The sequence below is a fragment of the Oryctolagus cuniculus genome, chromosome 2, assembly GCF_964237555.1.
Source record: "Oryctolagus cuniculus chromosome 2, mOryCun1.1, whole genome shotgun sequence".
Lineage (NCBI taxonomy): Eukaryota > Metazoa > Chordata > Mammalia > Lagomorpha > Leporidae > Oryctolagus > Oryctolagus cuniculus.
The window spans coordinates 170,490,997-170,516,893 of NC_091433.1; the positions used below are offsets into that span (position 1 = coordinate 170,490,997).

Here is a 25,897-nt window from a genome sequence, read left to right on the forward strand (position 1 = left end):
GATCTCTGTCCTTAATGAGTTGTAGTGAGAGTACTGTAAAACCAGTTCTCAAACAGTTTGTGTGTGTGTGTGTATGTCTATGTGTGTGCAAACTGTTGCAATCTCTACTTAATATACAGTTGGTTTTCTATGTACAAAGTTAATTGAAAATGAATCTTAATGGAGAATGGGACTGGCAAGGGGAGAGGGAGGCGGAGGAGGGGTGGGAGTGTGAGTAGGAAGGTGGGTATGATGGGAAGAATATTCCTAAAGTTGACTTAGGAAATTTGTGTTCCTTAAAAAATAAATAAAGTAGGGCAGAAGATGTGCATATGCTATGTGTAAACACTATGCTATTTTATGTAAATGACCTAAGCATCCTCAGATTTTGGTACCAAGGGTCCTGGGAACCAATCCCCTGCCAGATACCAAGAGATGACTGTAATTCTTGCAATTAAGTGCTTATTGGACAAAAAGAAACTCTAAATTAGTCCACTAGAAAACTGTAGCATGCTTAAGAAAAGCAAAATGCCTTAAATCAAGATTCAAATAATGACTTCAAGGATTTCCTCAAATATTGAAAGCAGAATCAAGTTTGTTTTTTTTTTTTTAATTTTTATTTACTTTTTTGACAGGCAGAGTAGACAGTGAGAGAGACAGAGAGATCTTTCTTTGCCGTTGGTTCACCCTCCAATGGCCGCGGCTGGCGCGCTGCGAAAAGCGCACCACGCTGATCTGATGGCAGGAGCCAGGTACTTCTCCTGGTCTCCCATGGGGTGCAGGGCCCAAGTACTTGGGCCATCCTCCACTGCACTCCCTGGCCACAGCAGAGAGCTGGCCTGAAAGAGGGGCAACTGGGACAGAATCCGGCACCCTGACCGGGACTAGAACCCCGGTGTGCCGGCGCCGCAAGGCAGAGGATTAGCCTAGTGAGCCGTGGCGCCGGCCCAGAATCAAGTTTAACACTTAAAAATTAGCTTGCCCAATCTCATGGCTCCTTTATCTTTCTTTCACAATATTTTTTTTCTTCCACTAGCTGTGCTTGGGAGGTGTGATCTGAATGTCAGGATACTGCTACCAAGAAAAAAAATCTGAAAAAAATTAATTTTTATATTTTCATGGCTAAGAAAGGAAGAAAAAAATTTATTCATAAAACTTGCTATTCCTTAGGGTGTATTTTTTTCTACATCATACCTACAAGTTATTCATATTCACATATAAAACCTGGGCAATTTGCAATATGCAGATGTCTTCCACAAATCCTTTTATACTGTACTCTCAAGCACATGAGATTTTAATCAGAATTGACTCCCAACTAAATCCCGCGGTGTTTTTCCCCTACCTTTCACCCAGGTTTTAACTTTTTACTTGAAACTGTACTTCTATAGGACTATACAAGATAAAGTGAAAGACACATTTCAATGCTAATACCCAAGCCCGGCAATTTCCTACCCAGCCTCCAGGTTACCACTCTCATGAATTTAAGTGACATACTTCTAAGATAATTTCAAACAATTGATGTCATTATACAAATCATTCTATAATACTTTCCTTCACATAATAACACATTTGAAAGCTACTGATAATGATTAATAGAAATCTAACAATTCATTCCTTTTCAGTGTTGGTTCATAGCCTATTTCATGCATATACCATATTTTATTTGGCTGCTACTCTCCTGATAAGGATTCAAGATGTTCCCCCAGTTTTTCATCCATTTTACACCTCCACACATGTAAGAATTAACTCCCTAGGATAAGTAAGCAGAAACGCTGCTAGGTAAGCAAGAAAGCCCAGTTTTACATTTTTTAAAATATAACTTCCATCCGAAGAGCCCTATAGACCTCCCTCCTCAAGAGCTTCATTTCCCCTTCCAAATTTTCTTTCTTCCCTTACAAATTTAGCAGGTGCCCAGGTTCAGTTCTCTAGCCACCATCAATTCCCTTCCCCTCCATCCATTTGCAAGACTAGCCCCCAGGCCCTCTGAGACACCATCAACCTCTTGAGAGTTTGAAGAATTCCAAATCCCAGAGCAAAGAAAAGGTAGAAGCCCTGGATCCCTGACCACATAAAGAGGGATTTTGAGCCATCCGAATCAGAAATTTGAATTAGCTTTCCAAGAGAAAGTGTTTACTAATGAAGACTACATTCTGGGCTGGCACCGTGGCTCACTTGGTTAATCCTCCACCTGCAGTGCCGGCATCCCATATGGGCGCCAGGTTCTAGTCCTAGCTGCTCTTCTTACAGTCCAGCTCTCAGCTGTGGCCCGGGAAGGCAGTGGAGGGTGGCCGAAGTACTTGGGCCCTTGCACCCACAAGGGAGATCAGGAGGGAGCTTCGGATCAGTGTAGCTCTGGCCATAGCGGCCATTTAGGGGTGAACCAACGGAAGGAAGACCTTTCTCTCTGTCTCTCTCTCTTTGACGGTCTAACTCTATCTGTCCAAAAAAAAAAAAAAAGAGACTACATTCTACAACATCACAATATAATTTTTCAAGGAGTTAAATAACTTTCTGAGAACTGGCAAGGGAAACTAAAAAATATGTATTACAATGCAACAGGGAATAGATAAGACAGAGAGGGGTATCTTCATGAAGATTGAATTCCACCCTTATTTGGAAACTGTTTACATTCAACTCAGCCTACAGACAGATGAAACTTGAATTTAACGTATGGTGTTTTTCAATGTAACTTGGACTCCATGTGCACCTATAAAACACTTTAGCAAGTTCACCTCAGTCATGTCACTTGATTACTATTCAAAAGCTTCAAACTAATTTTAGTACAAAATAAATGATGTATCTATCTTGAAACCTAACCTGATTCTATCACTCGCCATATGTCCTTTAGCAAATTTTATTATTAATTTAGAATGGGAAAATAATTTTTTGACTGTAAGGATTAAAATGGAGAATATTTTCAATTTGTTCCAATAAAATAACCTTGTAGGGTTAATAGGAAATTAAATGAGTTAAAAATACATAAGGTGGGGGCCAGCACCGTGGCTCACTTGGTTAATCCTCTGCCTGCGGCACCAGCATCCCATATGGGCACCGGGTTCTAGTACCGGTTGCTCCTCTTCCAGTCCAGCTCTCTGCTGTGGCCCAGGAAGGCAGTGGAGGATGACCCAAGTGCTTGGGCCCCTGCACCCGCATGGGAGACCAGGAAAAAGCACCTGGCTCCTGGCTTCGGATCGGCACAGCACCAACCATAGTGGTCATTTGGGGAGTGAACCAATGCAAGGAAGACCTTTCTCTCTGTCTGTCTCTGTCTCTCACTGTCTATAACTCTACCTGTCAAGTAAATTAAAAAATACATAAAGTGTTTAGAATGGGACCCAGTTTATAATATATCAATATTTGTGACTACTATTACTATTCCTTCAGGGAAGCTTTTTGTAAAATGAAGTTTCATTACTCTATCTTTAACCAAATTCTATAATTTAATACAACAGAATTCAAAAATCGTACAGCCACTAATATTACCTCAAAATAGAACTATATACTGTAAGGCCCTCCTTCCTGGATTCCAGAAGCCTGCCCTGAACAGACCAATATTAAACAGCTGATGTTCACCACGCCACATTTCATTTTAACATATCCTTTTATTGTTTTGTTCAGAGACTAGTTCTATCATTGGCACTTCTAGACACTGTACACCAAGCAACGTGAGACTGCAGACAGGGCTATCTCACTCCCTCAGGACAGTGGCAAAAATGCAAGAGGAATAATGCACTGGTATGAGTAAAGTAAAAAATGAATGTGCATTTACGAAACTACCTTAGCTTATCATGCCCAGAAAAATCAAGACTCACCAAGGTTCATCTGTAGGTTCCCAACAAACGAGGCACACACTACAAGTAAAACACATGGCTCTATCATCTCCAGACGAGGCAGGCTACGAAATTAGAAAGAAGACAGAATAGGTTAATCATTACTGAAATAGCTTTCTAATAAAAATTCTTTTCAAAAGTTCATAATTCTAAATAAAACTTTATATTGAGGAAAAGAAACCTAGCCTTTACTATTAGGCCCCAACAAATGTGGAGCCAGCATCAGGTAAAGCTGCCACCTGCAACACTGGTGTCCCACATGGATGAAAATTCAATTGAGTCCTGGCTGCTCCATTTCCCATCTGGCTCCCTGTTATGGCCTGGGAAAACAGCAGAAGATGGCCCAAGTCCTTAGGCCCCTATACTCACTTGGGAGATGGAAAGAAGCTCCTGGCTTCAGTCTGGCCCAGCCATGGCCATTACAGCCAGTTGGCACGTGAACCAGCATGTGGAATACGGATCAATCAATCTAATGTATCTAAATCTCGCTCTTTCTATGTAACACTACCTTTCAAATAAATAAACCTTTTTTTAAAAATCCCAAGTGTTTATGAAATGGCTGCTTTACTTGAAAAATCTATGATTTGGTATCTTTGTTCAGTCAGCAAACCACTAACTCAAACACAAAGGCTCTCACACACATTCACTCTCTGATCTACTACCTTCTAACTGCATTACTCAATTATATGAAAAGGATATAGAACAGCAGGATCATTATTAAAAACTGAATTATATACAATTACATAGGAAAAAAGGAAAAGCAAACTAATCAATTAATTCATGTAATAGCCTATAGAGACACATGAAACAAAATGCTATGCATCAGTTCACATTTTATTTATCAAAAAACCTTATATATTTCTACATTTATTATTACCAATATTTTACATAATTATAATGATTAAAAATTTGTGCATTTTATGTTTTAAAGTAAATATAAAATAAGTAACATATAGTAAATGCATTTACTTCAGAGTAAGTGCACAAAAACATTAATATCAGTTTTCAGGTATATTCCAATTCAGGTAAAGGCTGTTCAAAGAACACTAAATCTTGGATGTTTTGTTTAGAGTTAGTCATCTTCTACTGCTTTCCCAGGCCATAGCAGAGAGCTGGATCTGAAGAGGAACAGCCGGGACTAGAACTGGCGCCCATATGGGATGCTGGTGCTTCAGGCCAGGGCTTTAACCCACTGCGCCACAGAGCCGGCCCCTCTCTCTGCCTTTGCCTCTCTATAATTCTGCCTTTCAAATAAATAAATAAAATTTTTAAAAACATAATGTAATATAATGAACAATAACTAAAAAGAAAAACTACCAGGCACTACTTAAAAAAGACCCTTAGAAAATGACACTTAAATTAGAAGAAGAGAAATTGTTAGGAAGGATGGTACACACTCAGTCCTTAATTTGGCCAAACAATTTCAACAGTTCTAACATTAGCTAATCACCAAAGTTATGTCTTTAAATGGTAACTTGGCTAACTCTAAACAAAACATCCAAGCATATATGGTTTTCTGACTTAATTTTTTAAAGACATTCAGAACACTTAAATACAACTAAGGAATAGTCAATCACTATTAATTCTTAGGACAGTAACATTAATATATTTCAGTTTATTTAAATTCTAAAGGTAAACCAGGTTTTTATTAGATTATTTGTTTTTACTGACACAAAATAATTACACATATTTATGTGGTACAATGTAATATTTCGATACATGAATACCTTTTAATGATCAAATTAGGATAATTAGCACCCATCACTTCATATATGCAAGATTTTTTTATAGTGTGAACATCCAAAAGTTTTTTTTCTAGCTATTTAGAAATATACAATATGCTATTGTTAACTATTGTTACCACACTGTACAACAGAATACCAGGATTATTTTTACAATAAGGAAAAAACTTTTTAATTCAATAAAAGTAAACCTATCTGAGGTTTTATTTTTTTTAACATTTTTTGAGAAAATTAATTTTGAAAAAGAATCCAAGAATGATACATCTTTCGTGAGATTTAGACATAACTGTAGCTTATGAGACATAAGAATAACCTCCACTTAATATACTAAAACAAAGTAAATCTAAGAACAAGTTTTACTGTTAACGCTCATCATACAACTCTTTGAGGACAGAGGTCCTGCATGGGAAGTAAGTGCGCAGTGACTCCTGTTGTTAATTTAACAATTAACACTCTTATGTATGACGTCTGTGATCACCCAAGGCTCTTGACATGAGCTGCCTAGGCTATGGAAGCCTTTTGAATCCACAAACTTCTTCAATATTTAGAAAAGGCTATAAGCAAAGTGAAAGTTCTCTCCTCCCTTCAGAGAAAAGTACATCCTTCTTTGATTACCACTTCTTTCCACTGGGGTCTCACCCACAAGGTCCTTCATGTAGGACACTTTTTGCCACAGTGTCTTGGCTTTCCATGCCAAGACATGCTCTCACGGGCTTTTAAGCCACAGCAGAATGCCTTTATGTGGCTGATTCTGACGTCACATTGATAAGCAGGTTTTATGTAGCTGACATATAACGATTAGATTCCCTAGATTTTTCAGCAGTGCTTAAATAGTAGTAGACCAATCTATAGTACTTGAAGAGTTCCCTATTAATATACCACACCAAGCTTAAATCATCTGACTTACCTGTCTTTAGCTCAGTAAAGCATTCTATAACATCCCAGTCTCATGTATTTTTATACTAACCCACTACACATTCTCTCCTTTCCCTACATAAAACTAGGACTCTTGGCTGGCGCCGCGGCTCACTAGGCTAATCCTCCGCCTAGCGGCGCCAGCACACCGGGTTCTAGTCCCGGTCGGGGCGCCGGATTCTGTCCCGGTTGCCCCTCTTCCAGGCCAGCCCTCTGCTGTGGCCAGGGAGTGCAGTGGAGGATGGCCCAGGTGCTTGGGCCCTGCACCCCATGGGAGACCAGGAAAAGCACCTGGCTCCTGGCTCCTGCCATCGGATCAGCGCAGTGCACCGGCCGCAGCGCGCCGGCCGCGGCGGCCATTGGAGGGTGAACCAATGGCAAAGGAAGACCTTTCTCTCTGTCTCTCTCTCTCATTGTCCACTCTGCCTGTCAAAAAAAAAAAAAAAAAAACTAGGACTCTTTCTTGATTAATTCATCCTCTGTCTACAAAACTTCTTACTCAGCTCTTCAATACATGTATTCAGGTTGCTGGGCACTGCCTGTAATGCTGCTTCTATAGTTAGCTAGTGTGTATATATAACTTGTATCCCCATTCAATCAAAATGTCAGAAAAAACTGCAAAATGCTTTCACTGTACCCCAAGCATCTATTACTATGTCACATATGCAGAAGCAAAAATCTGAAAATAAACTGGAAAATAATTATGTTACTGACACATATAAACTGGAAAATATTACTATGTTACATATGCAGAAGCAAAAACCTGAAAATAAACATATCTGGACTGTATCACCTATCTGATGACTTAAAAAAAAAAAATTAGGGGCCAACATTGTGACACAGCAGGTTAAGCCACTACTTCTGAACTGGCATCCCATATCAGATCACCAGCTCAAGCCCCAGCTGCTCCATTTCTGTTCCAGCTCACAGCTAACAAGCCTAGGAAGACAGTGGATGATGGGCCAAGAGCCCTTGCCCTCCACATGGGAGACAAGGACAGAAGTTCCCGGCTCCTGGCTTTGGCCTGGCCCAGACCTGGCTGTGGTAACCATTTTGAGAGTAAATCAACCAATTGAAGATTTCTTTCTTTCTCTCTTTCTCTTTCTTTCTCTCTTTCTCTCTCTCTCTCTTTCTCTCTTTCTCTTTCTCTCTTTTCTCTCTTTCTCCTTCTCTTTCCCTTTCTCTCTCCCTTTCTCCCCTCCCCATCATTCATTCGAAATAAATGTTATCTTTTTTTGTCTCTACTTTAAAATAAAATAGTTACTAAGCATTAAGTAACTCCGTTATTACTTTTTCCTTTGTGCACATGACATAGGAAACAGCCATTCAGTATCATAATGAAAGGTATAGGAAACAAAATTCACATGCATGCATATACAAAAGCATACAGCCAAGTGACATAAAATAAGATTTTGAAGAAATTCTAAAATGCTTATGATTTTACTGTCTACAATGGCATAATGAAAAAGTACTTATAATCTTTTACCTGATGATAAAATCCAGCTTGAGCCATGGGATCTGGCTGTGCCCACCTGTAGCCTACATGAGGCCATGAGGTAAATGTCTCCCGTCTATTAGCTTCACTATACATCAATGATCTATAAGTAAACACACTTTATGTAATTAAAGTTAGCCATCAAATTACAGTGAAATCCCTATTTAACACTGCAGAAAAAAACTGTACTGGGTTATCAAAAAAACTGGGAATGGTCTAATAATCCACTTCAAACCTGTCTTAAATTAGAAATGATGACTTTCAGGAACTTCACTTAAACAGGGTGGACAAAAAAGAAACCTTTGATTTATTACTGCCTTATGAATATATCTGAAGAACAATTCCAGAGGTATATTAAATTAACCAATATTGCAAAATTGCAGGAAATCTGGAAATGTAGAGCCAGGGAACCCTGTGTGTTCATGAGATACATAATGGATAAACTACAACTAAAGCAACAGGCTTTTATCTCAACTCTATGGAGAAAGCATTTAAGATTTGTCATTATGTATGTTTTAAGTAGAAAGCATTCTCCTGTTCCTTCTCCAGAGAAATTCTTTCCCAGGAAAGCTACACTCTACAGAAACTTACCAAATAATGCAATTTTCACAAATGTTTTCATATTAAAATGAGAGCCAAATTATAGCCAAAAGCATGAGTTTATCTTTAAAGGGCCAGAGCAAACCCAGGAAAAGTCTCAAAGACTTCAAGCAATAAAGGACTGTAAGCAATCCCTCCTCTTTCTAGCACTAGCAACTGATAAGAGGAAGTGGGGAAGTCACTCTAAAGAGACTAGAATAATACTTTCCTTAAACTCTTCCCTTAAATTAGTATACGATTTCCTTTGCTACTGCTAGTGCTAGTGACTTTAGAATTACTCTCAGTTGCATTCTGGATTTTTCAAGTTGTTAGGTTAGAAAAGCATTCTCATAAACAGGTTTTATATATATTTAGGATCAGAAAGCCTAGCTCATCTAGGAGTATTACCAAACAAAACAGCAGCATCCAACAGATCCTAACTAAAAACTTCAACAAACCTAAGTTTAAAAAAGTCCTTTTAAGGTTTCTATAAACACTGTTAATGAAACAAAAACCATAACTACATAAAAATTATACTGGAGGAATATTTAAACACCTCCAGAAACATAGAATTTCTCACCTAATGGATGCATTTCCTAAAATACAACACTTCCCACAGCTTGCACTGATTTCTTTAGAAACCCTGCAACCGTTTCCAAATAAAGTAGCAGGGCTATTTTATAATCTCAAGATAGGCACAGCTCTCACTCAAGAAACACTTATTCTAATTACTTATTTATTTTTACCCTCTCTAGACATATTCTGAAGACTATTTTAAGGACAGCCATAACACCTCACAGATTTAAAAAAGACAGTCTCTGCACTCCATCCAAAGACAAACATAGTAATATTACAATTTAATATAAAAATTCTCCCCAATGAAAGTTAGTGAAGTCACATTTATAATAAACAGGACAACTGATTACACAGTTTACCACAAGATAAACTAATAAATATAGCAAAGAATCTAAGAGCCATATTTTGTGAGAAATTAATTCCTAATCATGCCTTTGCTAACATGAGCATATAGGGAGACTGGGAGGAAGCACCTGGCTCCTGGCTTCGGATTGGCGCAGCACTGGCCATAGCGGCCAATAGGGGATTGAACCAACGGAAGGAAGACCTTTCTCTCTGTCTCTCTCTCACTGTCTATAACTCTCTCTCTCTCTCTCTCACTGTCTAACTCTGCCTGGCAAAAAAAAATTAAAAAAAAAAAAAAAGATACACTGTTTTAACAACAGCAATTCAAGTAACAGTTTACATCAACTGCATGTATTCTGAAAGAAATCAGTCTGGTTTTCAAAACATTTTGAGATTATTTGTTGATGACAATCAGATTTTATACCTATTTTTTGTTAACCTCAAAACTAATCAATTCAGCCTCGCTGTCATCACTCTTTATAAGCAAGGTTCATACCTGTCTACAGAACGGCCTGGCCCCACTCCAAGTTCTGGACGTGCACTAGGTAAGAGGTAAGACAATCTGTCCATCACTGAGGACGCCACAGGTAAGGCAGCAACATTTTGATTTATTTTCTTGAGTTCATTTACAATGGCACTGGCAATGGACTTCAATACATGATGAGGAAGATGAAATGTAACTGTGGCCCACTAGAAAAAAATGGGAGCATAAACAAAGGAAAATGTACTCAACAGCTTTAGGTAAAATCATAGCCATTATCAAATAAAGAATTAATGATCAGTCTCAAATCATTTTACACCATTACTTTATCATTTAAAGCAGAAACCTACAAAAAAATAAAGCCTCTAATTCAAAAGAGCAAAGATTTGGAAGTAATGGATAAACAGATCAAGAAAAAATAGTATATAAAAACAGTGGAATATTCTACAGCCTCTAAAAAGAAGGCAACTCAATCATCTGGAACAACAAGGACGAACACTTCTACCTTACAAGCACACTCGATGATACCGACTTGTCCATAGCAAAATTATGCTCTAAGGACAATCACCCAAGGATAACTGCTTTCTTTTTTAAGAAACAGCAGCTGGCTAGCTTCTCACTGGTCTAAGAGATTCATACCCATCCATGAAACAAACATCATGCAGTGAGAGCTTTCCATCATGTCCCAAGTGTTAACTGACAGACCAAACCACATTAATGGGAACAGGCGGTAAGTATCCTTCATCAAATGTTTCAGAAGAGATCAATCTTGAGTCAGGGTTTTGGCACAGCAGTTAAGCTGCCAGTTGGGAGGCCAGCGTTGTGGAGTAGCAGGTAAAATCACCAACTGCAATGCCACCATCCCATGCGGGGGCTCGTTTATGAGTCTTGGCTGCTCCACTTCTGATCCAGTTCCCTGTTAATGTGCCTAGAAAAGCAGTGAAAAATGCCCCAAGGAGTTGAGCCCCTGCCACTCTTGTAGGAAAACCAGGTGAGTTCCTGGCTTCAAACTGATGCAGCCCTGCCACTGCAGCCACCTGGGGAGTAAATCATCAGATGGGAGAGGTGTCTTCACCTGCCTGCCTCTCTCTGCAACTCTTTCACATAAATAAATCTTTAAAAAAATAATAAATGATGCCACTTGGGATACTCACATCCCTGATGAATGCCTGAGTTCAAGTCCCAGCAAGACAAGAAGTTAGGTCTCTGTTACCCACATAGGTGACCTGGATTGAGTTCTGAGCTCCCAGCTTCAAGCCCAGCCCAGTCCTGGCTATTGCAGACATGTTAGGGAATGAGGCAGCAGATGGGAACGGTCTGCCTATTTCTGTCTCTCTCTGCCTTTCTAATATAATAACAGATAAAAGAGATCAGTCCTGAGAAGCCCAAAAGGCAGATGCTGAATAAACAAGTAGCTCAGACTTCCATAATACCTACTCCCACTACAATGCCTCCTCATTCCACAGACAGACCCTCAGAGGAAACCCCCAAACAAGAAAATCTGAGGGAGAAATGCATGGCAACAGAAACAGAAGCTATGCACAGGCCCATTGACATGAACTTCCCCGCACCAAACTTACAGGTTACAGCTGCTGAACACTGCCTCATCATCCAACAGCTCTTTCCAAAGCTGAACTACCAATAATGACACCATTTCTCAGAGGGTAAAGCCAGGAATCTGACGGCAAGTTGATTATATCAGATTCCTCCAGTCACAGACTGGGCAGCATGTATGCATCTTGGGTATGCATTTACATGTTCTGTTCCCAAAGTTTCTGCCTTAACATCATACCACTGCCTGTGGACTAACAAGATGCCCTTTTTTTTTTTAACTTCTATTTAATAAATATAAATTTCCAAAGTACAACTTTCGAATTATAGCAGCTTTCCTCCCATAACCTCCCTCCCACCCGCAACCATCCCATCTCCCACTCTCTCTCCCATCCCATTCTTCATCACGATTCATTTTCAATTATCTTTATATACAGAAGATCAACTTAGTATATACTACATAAAGATTTCAACAGACTGCACCCACAAAGATACACAAAGTATAGAGTACTGTTTGAGTACTAGTTTTACCGTTAATTCTCATAGCACAACACATTAAGGACAGAGGTCCTACACGGGGAGCAGGTGCACAGTGATTCCCATTGTTGATTTAATAATTGACACTCTTATTTATGGCATCAGTAATCACCTGAGGCTCTTGTCATGCACTGCCAAGGCTATGGAAGCCTCTTGATTTCACCAACTCCGACCTTATTTAGACAAGGCCATATTCAAAGTGGAAGTTCTCTCCTCCCTTCAGAGAAAGGAACTGCCTTCTTAGATGGCCCATTCTTTCCACTGGGATCTCACTCAGAGAGATAACAAGATGCCTTAATGCACCATCCTGATATTCTTTTTTTTTTTTCTTTACGATTTGTGTATTCATTTGAAAGGCAGAGTTACAGAGAGAACAGGAGAGACAGAGCTCTTCCGTCTGCTGGTTCATTCCCCGAATGGCCACAACGGCGAGAGCCGGGCCAGTCTAAAGCCAGGAGCCAGGAACTTCTTCTGGGTCTCCCAAGTGGTTGTAGGGAATCAAGCACTTGGGCCACCCTCTGCTGCTCTCCCAGGCCATTAGCAAGGAGCTATGTCGAAAGTGGAGCAGGGATTCAAACCACTGCCCAGATGGGATGCAAGAGTCGCAGGCACCAACTTAACCCACTGCACCACAGTGCTGGCCTCACATCATCATGATATTCTAGTCACCTTTGACTCTCACCACAGAAAGAATTTCAAAGCAAAAATAAAAATGTAGCAATGGGTTTTTGGCTATGGAATTCATTGGTCTTACCATGAGGTAAGGTGAGGAAGCACCTTTTCCTCCAGACATCCTACTCAAGCAGAATAGAAGTAACTTCAAAGGAAGCACAAAGGGCCAGCACTGTGGCACAGCAGGTAAGGCTACCACCTGAGATGCCAGCATTCACTGTGGGCGCACTTCATGTCCCAGCTGCTCCACTTCTGATCCAGCTCCCTGCAAATGGCCTGGGAAAAGCAGCAGCAAATAGCCCCAAGTGTTTGGGCCCCTACTAACAACACAGGAGACTGGATGAAAATCCTGGTTTCAGGCTGGCCCAGCCCTGGTCACTGCAGCCATCTGGGAAGTGAATCAGTGGATCGAAGATTTCTCTTCCTCTCTATAACTCTGACTTTTAAATAAATAAATAAATCTTTAAAAACAAAACAAAACAAAAAGCACAATATGATTCAATTGCCAAAGATACTGCATTCTCTTTCAAGCTCATAATCTAAAAATGAAGCATCTTTCCTCAGCCTCCCAACCAAAACAGGGCATTGAGGCATTAACGAAGATTTAGAGAAGCCTCAGAAAACACAGTAAGTAAAACAGGTCCCATAAGCTGAAGTTAAACTTGAGTTAGAAAGATTTTCGGTGGCTAACATTGTGATGCAGCAGGTTAAGCCACGGCTTGTGGTGCCAGTATCCCATCTGGGAATGCCAATCAGCGTCCTAACTGCTCCACTTCGAATTCAGCTTTTTGCTAATGTGTCTCGGAAGGCAGCAGAGGATGACACAGTGCCTGGGCCACTGCCAGTCACATGAGAGACCGAGATGGAGTTTCTGACACCAGGCTTCAGTATGGCCCATCCCTAGCTGATGCAGCCATTTGGAGAAATGAATCAGCAGACAGATCTCTGTCTCTCTGCCTTCCCCTTTCCTTCTCTCCGAGTGTGTGTGTGTGTGTGTGTGTGTGTCTCAGTTGCTCTGCCTTTCAGATAATCTTTAAAAAAAAAAAAGGTTTCGGGGGCAGGTACCTGGGTTAACAGATAAGATGCCCATGTCCCAGATCAAAGTGCATGGGTTCAATTCCCAGGTCCAGCTCCCCATTCCAGCTTCCTGCCACTGAGATATTGAGAGAGCAGGTGATGGAGGCTCCTGTAGATGAATTCCTGCCACCCACACAGGATACTTCAATTGGGCTCCTGGCTCCCAGTTTTGGCCTGGTCATTGCAGGCATTTGGAGAGAACCAGTGGATCACAACGCACAGGTTCTCTCCTCTCCTCCCTCCCTCCCTCCCTTTCCCTCGCTCCCCTTTTTCCCCTATACACACAAATGCAATCTGGCTCTCAAATCAAAAATTAAAAAAGTTTCAAGTTTGAGATGACTTGAAAGCACATTTTATTTTTTACAGGAGAGAAAAAAATCTAGAATTAGAACATTTCCAAGGGAAGGGGGAACAAAAAGTAAAAGTATGAAGTTAACTCTTGTATTACAAACCCAAATAAGGTAATCTTGACTTCTTACCTTAGCAACTTTGTGGTTTGCTGCAGTCTCATGAGATGTATTTTTTAAACCATCTTTGAGCTGTGTGATGAACAAATCGTAACCCTCCGTACTAGAAATATCTACCTTTTCTAAACATGCTGATAAGAGCTGCTGTGCCTAAATAAAAAAGATGACAAAAATTAAACACAAGAAAGGTATAATCATATCTCATTCAGATATCCTTATTTGTAATGACTATGATCGGCACCATAGTAAGCTTACCTACTCCTCTGACTTTTTAAAAAGTAAATACAGGGGCCGGTGCTGTGGTGCCAGCATCCCAATGGGCACCAATTTGAGTCCTGGCTGCTCCATTTCTGATCCAGCTCTGCACCCATAGGGAGACCTGGAAGAAGTTCCTAGCTCCTGGCTACAGATCGGCGCAGCTCTGGCTGTTGAAACCATCTGGGGAGTGAACCAGTCGATGGAAGACCTCTCTCTCTGCCTCCGCTTCTCTGCAAACTCTTTCAAATAAATAAATAAATCTATTAAAAAAAAAAAAAAAAAAAAGGAGGGGCCGGTGCTGTGGCACAGAAGGTTAAAGCCCTAGCCTGAGGCACCAGCATCCCATAGGGGCACCTGTTCTGGTCCCGACTGCTCCTCTTCCAATCCAGCTCTCTGCTGTAGCCTGGGATAACAGTAAAAAATGGCCCAAGTCCTTGGCCCCTGCACCCACATGGGAGACCTGGAAGAAGCTCCTGGCTCCTGGCTTCAGATCGGCACAGCTCTGGCTGTTGGCAGCCATCTGGGGAGTGAACCAATGGATGGAAGACTTCTCTCTCTGTCTCTACCTCTCTCTGTAACTCTTTCAAATAAATAAAATAAATTAAAAAAAAAAAAAAAAAGGAGGAAATATAACTGAGGGCCAGCATTGTGACATAATGGGCTAATCCACAAATACTGGCATCCCATATGGGCATCAGTCCTGGCTACTCCACTTCCATTCCAACTTCCTGCTAATAAACCTGAGAAAGCAGAAAACATCCCAAAGTCCTTGGTTCCCTGCACCCACATGGGAGATCTGGATGAAGCTCCTGGCTCCTGGCTTCAGCTTGGTCCAGCCCTGGTCACTGTAGCCATTTGAGGAGTGAACCAGCTGATAGAAGATCTCTCTCTATCTCTCCTTCTCTCTCTCTGAAATTCTGCCTTTCAAATATATAAAATAAATCTTGGGGGAAAAAATCTAACTAATCAAATAATGATTTAAAGATCTATTATAAAACTGAATGAGATAAAGCAATGTATTCCATGTATTACCACAGGAAAGTTTCAATTTAGTGATTATTATAAATCACATGAAAACTGAAAAACAGACAACAATGAGCAAAAATGAAACAGGTAAAAAAAATTTTTCAGGAGATAAATATAAAGTCTGCATTGAGTTCTCAATACTCAAACTATGCAAAGCCCTAAGAGGAGACATTCAAAGTCACCATGTAATACAAGCCTTTTGCACTGTTACCCACATGTTTAACATGAACTACCTTAAAATAAATATATGGTTGATATAAGTAAAAATACATCTACACTGATCAAATCAATCCTAGAGTCCCATACTTTAGAGAGAATGGTGACAGACTGATGTGATGCATTAAAGGATGCCTGGGATTGTAGAAGATCCATAAACCCATTACATGAACAACAGAGTTGGAATTATTTAAGAAAAAAGACAAAATCATCAGTAGAAATCTTAGCAAACAAGGTGGGGGAGGAGGTAGAAGCTACCTCAATATATAGCATGACAACCAGTGTAGCAGAAAAATACTGACTTGGGAATTAATAAATACTCAAATAGTTCACTGTAATTCTTCAGTTCTTTGTAAAAGATGAACATAGCTTAATTTTACCTTTCATGTTTTGAATACATTATATCCTTTATTAAGATATCAGTTAGTCTACATATATCTATGTATTTTTTTAACCCTTCTGCCTGGTCTATATTTCTTATTATTAGGAGAGAAAAATTGTTTCAAGTAAGTAGAACTAGTATTTGTCTATCCTAAGATTTTAGACATGTCCCCAGATTCAGGTATTCTGATGGCAAAAACATAGCTTCTCCATTTTTGGAAATTAAACTTCTAGCAACATATTTTCAATAGTAATATGTAACAGACTACTGTTACATGACACTCACTACTGTTACATGACATATGAAATATAACTAGATAAATGTGGTATCTTGGAAAGAAAAAAGCCCATCCAAAGAGAAAACTGTAAACCAAAATACTTAAAGGTACTACACTTAAAATGTATACATTAACACTTTATATGTCCTAAAGATGGGAAATAGGAGGGTACTTGAAAAATTTGTGGAAAAGAGGAATTAAAAGTTAAGTTTATTTTGGTGCAATAAAAATTTGAAATAAATGTATAATATGCATTCTGTACAAACTTTATGAAGATCCCTCCTACACTATACTGGTTTATCAACTAATCATATCATTCTGTCAAATGCAAAACAATTAATAATCAACAATCTGAGACTGTATTAAATAGAAGAATACAGTGGTACCTTCTTTCAACTTACCTCCGTAACTGGTAATTCAAGCTGAACCACATCATCCTGCTTTGCAACTGGAGTCTGCAGAGCAGTGTCTAACAACAAGATTCCATTGAGGTCTTTCCTACAGCCTACTGCATAATCATCCACAAACACAACTTTATCCACAGCAGAAATATATTGACATTTCACCTGTCCTCCTGGTTTAGCTGTCAAAAGAAAAAAAAAAATCAGTGCAACAGTTTAATACCAATTAAAAATAAATCTTTAAATAGAAACTAAATATAATGCACACACACTTGGGCAGGATCCTAGACTAGGAAAAATCACTCTAAAGGAAATTCTGACAATTGACTAAAATGGAACATACACTACGAAGTATCAGTGTGAAGTCATCAAAATCTGAGGGGATAACTCAGTCCAGAGGTTAAGACAAAGGTTAAAATGCCCACATACCATAAAAAAGAGCTATGTTCAATACCCAGCTCTGGCTGACTCCAGCCTCCTGCTAATGCAGATCATGAGAAGCAGTAGTGATGGCTCAAGTAATTGGATTCCTACCACCCACATGGAAGACCTGGTTTGAGTTCCTGGCTCTCAGCCCAAGTATTTATCTCTCTCTTTTTTTTTTTTTTTTTAAGATTATTTATATGAAAGGCGGAGTGACAGAGACAGGAGGGAAGAAGGGGGGGGGGGAGTGAGGGAGAGAGGGGGAGAGAGGGAGAGAGAGGGGGATGGAGGAGGAGAGAGAAAGAGAGAGAGAGAGAATACCTTCCATCCACTGGCTCACTCTAAATGGCCACAACAGCAAGAGCTGTGCCAATCTGAATTCAGGAGCCAGGAACAGCATCAAAGTCTCCCAAGGGGGTAGCAGGGGCCCAAGCACTTGGGCCATGTTTCACTGCCTTCTCAGGCACACCATGAAGAAGCTGGATTGGAAGCAGAGCACCTGGGACTCCAGCCAATGGTCTAATATAGGATGCTTCTGACGCAAGCAGTAGTTTAACCCAGGGCACCTCAACATCAGCCCCAGTCTCTTAAGTTTTTAAAACAAAGCTTAAAAACTTGACGACTATATTGCTGTTAAAAAAGAGAGAATAATTGTTTGTATAAATAAACACAAAAACATTATGGGGCAAAGGAACATGATATATGGAACCAACTCTCAAAGAGGACAAAAGTAGCATGCATACGCATGGGGGAATGATAACCAAATGTGGTATAAAATTGGTAGAACTGGTAGAACTGAATAAAGGGTATAGGAAAGTTCTTTGTCCCGTACTATTCTTGCAAAATTGTTTCAGAATTAAAGCATAAAACTATTAAAGTAAATACTTTTCACTATTTTTGTTGTTCTTTTTTTGTTTTTGCAAAACACAATCAGCATAGATTGTTGCTGGAAAATTATCTCACAAGTTCCTGAGGGCTTTATACATGAGATGAAATGATGGAAAATACTTTTATAACCGAACTTGCAAGAACAAGTAAAGAAAGACTCTAGTTCAACCACTACTAGGAAGGCATAGTTAGCTATCACTAAATATCACTGTTCCCTGATCAGAAGGATACTGGGGGGGGGGGGGGGGGGGGGCATAAGCCTTGTCGTTAAGACAGCTGTGTCCCACACTGGAGTGTCTAGGTTTGATTCCTGGCTCTAGCTCCCAACTCCTGCTTCCAGCAATGCAAACTCTAAAAGACAGCAGGGCTGTCAAGTAACATGTGGAGAGACCTGGATTGAGTTGACAGCTCTTAATTTAAAAAATTTTTTTAGAAAATAAGAATATTTTTAATGGAGAGCCAGTGAATACATCAACCATAAAACTGCAAAGGTGAATTTAAGTAATCCTTTTTTTAAAAATTTATTTATTTGAAAGGCAGAGTTACAGAGACAGAGATCTTCCACCCACTGTTTTACTGCCCCAAACTGCAATGCCAAAGCCAGAAGTCTGGATCTCCACCTGGGTGTCCAACACGGGAGCAGGGGCCCAAACACTCGGACCATCTTCCACTGATTTCTGAGGCACATTAGCAGGAAGTTAGATTAGAAGTGGAGCAGCTGGGACTTGAACCACCTCCCATAGGGGAAGGTGTTCCACTTCAGAAAAGAGCTCCTGGCTAATGCACCACGTGTGAGCATTGGGCAAACACTATGGCATAGTAGGCTAAGCCTCTGCTTGCAGCACTGATATACCATATGGGCACCAGTTTGTGTCCCGGCTGCTCCTCTGCTCTACTTCCCATCCAGCTCTCTGCTAAGGCCTGCACTTACATGGGAGACCAAGAAGAAGTTCCTGGCTCCTGGCTTCAGATCGGCTCAGCTGTGGCTACTGCGGCCATTTGGGGAGTGAACTAGCAGATGGAAATCTCTCCCTCTCTCTGTAACTCTGCCTCTCAAATAAATAAATAAATCTTTTAAAAAGTTAAAAAAAAAAAAAATATGTGAGTGGTTGGACCCCTCCACCTATGTGGGAGATCCAAATGGAATTCCAGGCTCCTGGCTTTACCCTGGCCCAACTCCAGCCATTGCAGCCATTTGGGAAGTGAACCAGCATGTGTAAAATCTATCTCTATCTCTACCTCTTCTTTCTCTCAGTAACTTTCAAATAAATTAATTAAAAAAAAAAAACTTTACCAGATATGTATAAAACATGAGAAATTCCAGGGTTTTTGTATGAGTTGCCACGTAACCCTAAGATACCATATGATGTCACTAGAGATTCCTCAAAAGAACGTGACAGAAAAAAACAGTCAACAATGTTTTTCTGAACTTCTTGCATTATGTAATACTGGTGCTCAAAATACGGGGCAGTAACAACAGTGATGCTGACAACTTCTTAGAAGTCGTTCCTGTCCATATGGCAACCTACAACAGAACACTGTTCACTCGGTTGAATCCACTTTCCATTTCTAACTGGGTTAGGGAAAATCTTTTTTTTTTATTGACAGGCAGAGTGGACAGTGAGAGAGAGACAGAGAGAAAGGTCTTCCTTTGCCATTGGTTCACTCCCCAATGGCCGCTGTGGCCAGCGCACCGCACTGATCCAAAGCCCAGAGCCAGGTGCTTCTCCTGGTCTCCCATGTGGGTGCAGGGCCCAAGGACTTGGGTCATCCTCCACTGCACTCCCGGACCATGGCAGAGAGCTGGACAGGAAGAGAAGCGACAGGGACAGAACCCGGTGTGCCAGCACCACAGGCAGAGGATTAACCTATTGAGCTCCTGCCTCCTAGTTTTCACCTGGCCCAGGCCCAGCTGTTATGGTCATTTGCGGAGTAAACAAGCAGATGGAAGCTCAATCCCTCCCCCTCCCCTCTAACTCTTTCAAATAAGTAAGTAAGTCTTTAAATAAATAATAAAAATAACAGAAGAAATCCATGTGTGCTTAAGTCTGACCCAAAATTGAGTATTTACACAGCAAAAGTTACACCTATTTAACAAGAAGGTAAATTTCAACTTTTTTTATACAGAAAAATCATAATTTTAAGAATATAACTTTCCATTAAAGAGAACAGAAGGAACTGGCATTGTGGTATAGCAGATAAAGCCACCACCTGCAATGCCGCTATCCCCTATGAGTCCCGGCTGCTCCACTTCCAATCCAGCTCCCTGCTAGTGGGCTAGGAAAAGCAATGGAAGGTAGCCCAAATATTTGGGCCCCTGCCACCCATGTAGAAGACCTGGATGAAACTCCTGGCAGCCATCTGGGAAGTGAACTAGCAGATGGAAAATCTCTGTCTGTCTCTCCCTCTTTCTTTGTAGCTCTGACTTACAAATAAGCCTTCAAAAAAAGAACAAGTAACCGAGAGACCTGTATTGGCGGTTAACTGTGTCACTCAATAGAAAATGTCCTTTGAGTCTCATATACTATTATCTCTTCTTAGCCCATACTTTTCCTCTATTGCTTTTGTTCATGGTTTGGTAGCGTTACTATTCATCAATGTCAATAAATTTTAACGCTGCAAATAATATGAAATAAATGTAACTTACAACCCCTATTTCAACTAAATTTCCCAGACTTACATCTTAAAAAATTAAATCCTACCTTGACACATTAACTATTTTCTTTTTTCTTTCTTTTTTTTTATTTTTTGACAGGCAGAGTTAGACAGTGAGAGAGAGAGAGAAAGAGAGACAGAGAGACAGAGAGAAAGGTCTTCCTTCCGTTGGTTCACCCCCCAAATGGCTGCTACAGCCAGCGCTGCACTGATCTGAAGCCAGGAGCCAGGTGCTTCCTCCTGGTCTCCCATGTGGGTGCAGGGCCCAAGCACTTGGGCCATCCTCCACTGCACTCCCGGGCCACAGCAGAGAGCTGGACTGGAAGAGGAGCAACCGGGACAGAATCTGGCGCTCCAACCGGGACTGGAACCAGCAGGCAGAGGATTAGCCAAGTAAGCCACGGCACCAGCCAAATATATATTTCTTAAAGAAAGTTAATGGGCTGGTGTTGTGGTGTAGTGGGTAAAGTCACTGCCTGCAGTGCCAGCATCCCACATGGGTACCAGTTCAAGTCCCGCTGCCCCACTTCTGATCCAGCTCTCTGCTGTGGCCTGGGAAAGCAGCGGAAGATGTCCCAAGTCCTTGGGACCCTGCACCTGTGTGGGAGACCCAGAAGAAACTCCTGGCTTCGGATCGGCACAGCTCCAGCCATTGTGGCCAACTGGGCAGTGAACCAGCAGACGCAAGACCTCTCTCTCTCTCTCTGCCTCTCCTTCTCTCTCAATGTAATGCTTTCAAATAAATAAATAAATTTTTAAAGAAAAAAAAAAGAACGAACGAACGTCAAGCTCCGCTTAGCTAAAATTTTTATATTTTCAAGGGAAGTTGGCATAAAAAAGTTACTTTCAGTTTTTAAATGTGGGGGCAGCATGAGGGAGATTTCTTGCACATATCCTAAACCCATTAGAATTTTTAAACTGACAGAGAAAAAGTTCAAAAATGTTCAAACACCGGCCGGCGCCGCGGCTCATTAGGCTAATCCTCCACCTAGCGGCGCCGGCACACCAGGTTCTAGTCCCGGTCGGGGCACCAGATTCTGTCCCGGTTGCCCCTCTTCCAGGCCAGCCCTCTGCTGTGGCCAGGGAGTGCAGTGGAGGATGGCCCAGGTGCTTGGGCCCTGCACCCCATGGGAGACCAGGAAAAGCACCTGGCTCCTGGCTCCTGGCTCCTGCCATCGGATCAACGCGGTGCACCGGCCGCAGTGGCCATTGGAGGGTGAACCAATGGCAAAGGAAGACCTTTCTCTCTGTCTCTCTCTCACTGTCCACTCTGCCTGTCAAAAAAAAAAGTTCAAATACCAAATTTTAATGAAGGAAAAACTGGTATATCCTCTATCTTCTTCAGAGGTCAGCAAACTTCTTCTGAAAAGGGTCATATAACAGTTACTTTGGGCTGTGAGAGGTACATCGCCTCACACAACTACTCAACTCTGTAAGAGCAGTCAGGCAAATGTAAACAAGCGGCCTGCTGTACTGACAGAAGCAGGAAGCAACAGCCTGAGAGCCACAGCAGTGGCAGGCCGCAGTTGGCAAACTCAACACTAACACTACTGATTTGCATTGGTGCGAGTTTTCTTCTGTAGGAAGGAGAATCTTCACAAAAACAAGTTAAAAATTCACAGACAATTCAGAATGGAGTCAAGATGGCAGAACAGGGAGGGAGCTTACTGCTCTAGGATAGGGAAAGATAGTTTAAAAAAAAAGTGGAGAGATCATAGTCTCAGGGAACAGTTAAAGAGAAAACAGCAGAGGAAACTCCACACAAATTAGAGGGACACTGTGGACCTACACATAGGGTGTGGATGCACACAGCTCAGAGCCTCAGCACCTGCTTCTGAGTGAGTTGAGACCACACTGGAGTAGCCCAAGACACTGGAGATAAAGCTGCAGGAAGAGCCTGGCGGGAGTCCAGCTTGGAGCCCTGTGGGGGACAGTGTACCTGCCAACTTAGAGAGAAAAATAAAGGGGGATGTGTTTCTCTCTCCCCGACCACCCAACAACAGTGTCCTGTAACTAGCCAAGAGAGAGCGCGTGCCATTTTGGACATACACAACAGCTGTGGCAGTTTGTTTCCATGTACCCAGCAACCAGCCAAGCAGAGATGTCTTGAGTCTGGCTGAGAGAATTGACAGGGGGCTGGGAGCTCATGACTGTGAGAGCATTGTGTGCCAGGACTGTGAAAACACTATGGCTGCATGGGAGGGTGCAGGGTATGGATAGGATTTTGGGTAGTCACTGCTGGTGGCTCCACACGCTCGTGGCTCCATGAAACCTTGGTGAGGGTCACTGTTCCCAGATCCATGTTCACATCAAGGACTGCACAGATCCTTTGTGTGGTTCCTGTGGCAGCACAGATGAAAACTGTACCCACTCAGGCTAGCGCCCACGCATTGTCTCCTTTACAGAGGAGGTGAGCATGCGACCATGCCAACAGAAATGAAAAAATGACCCACTGATTGAAAAAAAGAGAGATTTACCATGCCGAACTTAGGAGTCACCTTAGACAATCCCATCACACTGAAGAACTGAATAGTCCCCTGACTAGACCCAGACCACACCTCTGAGTATTCACTGAAAGAGCAGACACTCCATTAAGTCACAGAGGCCCAGTTCAAAGATAAAAGCCATCACAGAGAGAGAAAAAAAAATAGACAAGTATATCCACAAATGCCTAATAATAAATACAGCAATTCAACAAACAAGAATAAGGAAGACAACATGATGCCCCTAAAAAAAACCAAAACACTTCAATTCTAGACTGTGAAGATGAAGAGATTGACAAAATGCCAGAAATGGAATTCAAAAACTTGATCGTAGGATAACTTAGAAGTAATCAGAAGCAGGGGCTGGCGCCGTGGCTCACTTGGCTAATCCTCCACCTGTGGCGCCAGCATCACATATGGGCACCGGGTTCTTGTTCCTGGTGTTCCTCTTCCAGTCCAGCTCTCTGCTGTGGCCCGGGAAGGCAGTGGAGGATGGCCCAAGTGATTGGGCGCCTGGACCCACATGGGAGACCAGGAGAAGCACCTGGCTCTGGGCTTTGGATCAGCGCGATGCGCTGGCCGCAGCAGCCATTGTGAGGTGAACCAACAGTATAGGAAGACCTTTCTCTCTGTCTCTCTCTCTCTCTCACTGTCCACTCTGGCTGTAAAAAAAAAAAAAAAAAAAAAAAAAGAGGATCTCCAACTAGACTCACAGAGGACCTCAAACCTACAGGCTAAGAGAGAAAGGCAAGATATATTCCAGTCCTAAGAAAAAAAAACTGTCAACCCAGAATACTGTACCCTGCAAAGCTCTCATTTATGAATAAAGGTCAAAGACCTTCCATAACTAACAGAAATTCAAAGAATTTGTCACCATTCATCCTGCCTCACAAAAGATGTTTAAGGATGTGCTACACACAGAAACACAGAAACCTGCTTCATCACTACGAAAAAAAAATAAAGGCAGAAAATCTCCCAGAGAAAGTACAAAGGAAATCAATAGGAATATTTATGGGGAAATGGCAGGGCCACATCATTATTTATCAATAGTTACCTTGAAGGTAAATGGCCCTAGCTCTATATTTAAAAGATATAGACTGGCTGAATGGATTAAAAAACAAAACCCATCGATTTGTTTTCTACAAGAAACATCTCACTAACAAAGATGCATGCAGACTCAAAGTGAAAAGATGGAAAAAGATATTCCATGACAACAAAAACTGAAAAAGAGCTGGTGTAACCAACCTAATATCAGACAAAATAGGCTTTAACACAAAAACTGTTAAAAGAGACAAAGAAAGGCATTATGTATTAATTAAGGGGTCAATTCAAAGGGAAGATGTGACCATAATAAATGCATATGTGCCTAATTACAGGGCACCTGGCTATTTAAAAGAAATGATAAGAGATCTAAAGGGAGAAATAGACTCCAATACAATGGACAGATCAACCACAGAAAATCAGCAAGGAAACAACAGAATTGACACTATATACCAAATGAACCTAACAGATATCTACAGAACTTTTCATTTTACAGATGCAAAATATACACTGTTCTCACGGAACTTTCTCTAGAATAAACCACATGCTAGGCTATAAAGCAAGTCTCAGCAAACTCAAAAAGCTCACACCACACATCTTCTCTGACCACAATGAAATCAATCTGAAAATCAACAACTCAAGAATCTATAAAATATATGTAAACACATGGAGATTGAACAACACACTCCTGAATGAAAAGTGAGTCATTAAAGATATCAAAAGAGAAATCAAAAAAATTTTAGAAATGAATAAAGACAACAACACAACATATCAAAACATGGGAGGGGGAAAGTGCTGTGGCATATCAGGTAAAGCTACTGCCTGCAGGGTCGGCATCCCATATGGGCGCCAGTTTGAGTCTTGGCTGCTCCACTACTGATTCAGCTTTCTGATATGGCCTGGGAAAGCAGTGGAGGATGGCCCAAGTCCTTAGGACCCTGCACCCAGGTGAAAGACCCAGAAGAAGTTCCTGGTTTAATATTAGAGAAGAAATAAACAAAACTGAAGCAAAAAAAAAAAAAAAAAAACAAAAGATCAGTGAAACGAAAAACTAGTTTTCTGAGAAAATAAACAAAATTAACATACCATGGACCCAACTAACCAAAAAAAAAAAAAAAAAAAAAAGGAGGGAGATATCAGTAAAATTAGAGATGAAAAAGGAAATGTAACAACAGATACCACAGAAATAAGCATCAGCAGCAGCAATTACTACAAAGAACTGTATGCCAACAAATCGGGAGACCTAAAAGAAATGGATAGATTCTTGCACACATACAACCTTCCTAAACTGAGCCATGAAGACACAGAAAACTTAAACAGACCAATAACCAAGATGGAAATTGAATCAGTAATAAAGACCCTCCCAACAAAGAAAAGCCCAGGACTGGATGATTTCACTGCTGAATTCTACCAAATATTTAAAGAAGAACTAACTCCAATTCTTGTCAAGCTATTCAAAACTCAAAAATACAACACCCTTTCATGATGAAAACTTTAAGCAAATTGGATATAGAAGGAACATTTCTCAACACAATCAAGACAATTTATGACAAACCCACAACCAGCATCATATTGAATGGGGAAAAGTTAGAAGCAATCCC

General features: G+C 41.0%; 1 protein-coding gene across 22 annotated transcripts in view; it reads right to left on the minus strand.

Moving 5' to 3' along the window:
* Window positions 1-25,897, minus strand: part of BIRC6 (baculoviral IAP repeat containing 6) — a 272,057-nt gene that overhangs the window by 197,343 nt on the left and 48,817 nt on the right. For 14 of the 22 annotated variants that reach the window (XR_011386716.1, XR_007918299.2, XR_011386717.1 and 11 more), the window contains exons 2-6: window positions 16,807-16,988; window positions 14,259-14,396; window positions 9,958-10,151; window positions 7,953-8,079; window positions 3,792-3,874 (exon numbers count right to left, since the gene is read on the minus strand). Coding sequence is in view for 19 of the 22 variants with exons in the window: in XM_051843009.2 (XP_051698969.2) it covers window positions 3,792-3,874; window positions 7,953-8,079; window positions 9,958-10,151; window positions 14,259-14,396; window positions 16,807-16,988 (724 nt within the window). In the remaining 3 variants the exon portion in view is untranslated. The remainder of the gene's footprint in view (window positions 1-3,791; window positions 3,875-7,952; window positions 8,080-9,957; window positions 10,152-14,258; window positions 14,397-16,806; window positions 16,989-25,897) is intronic. The other 8 variants (XM_070069267.1, XM_051843004.2, XM_051843003.2 and 5 more) reach the window with 1 other exon arrangement.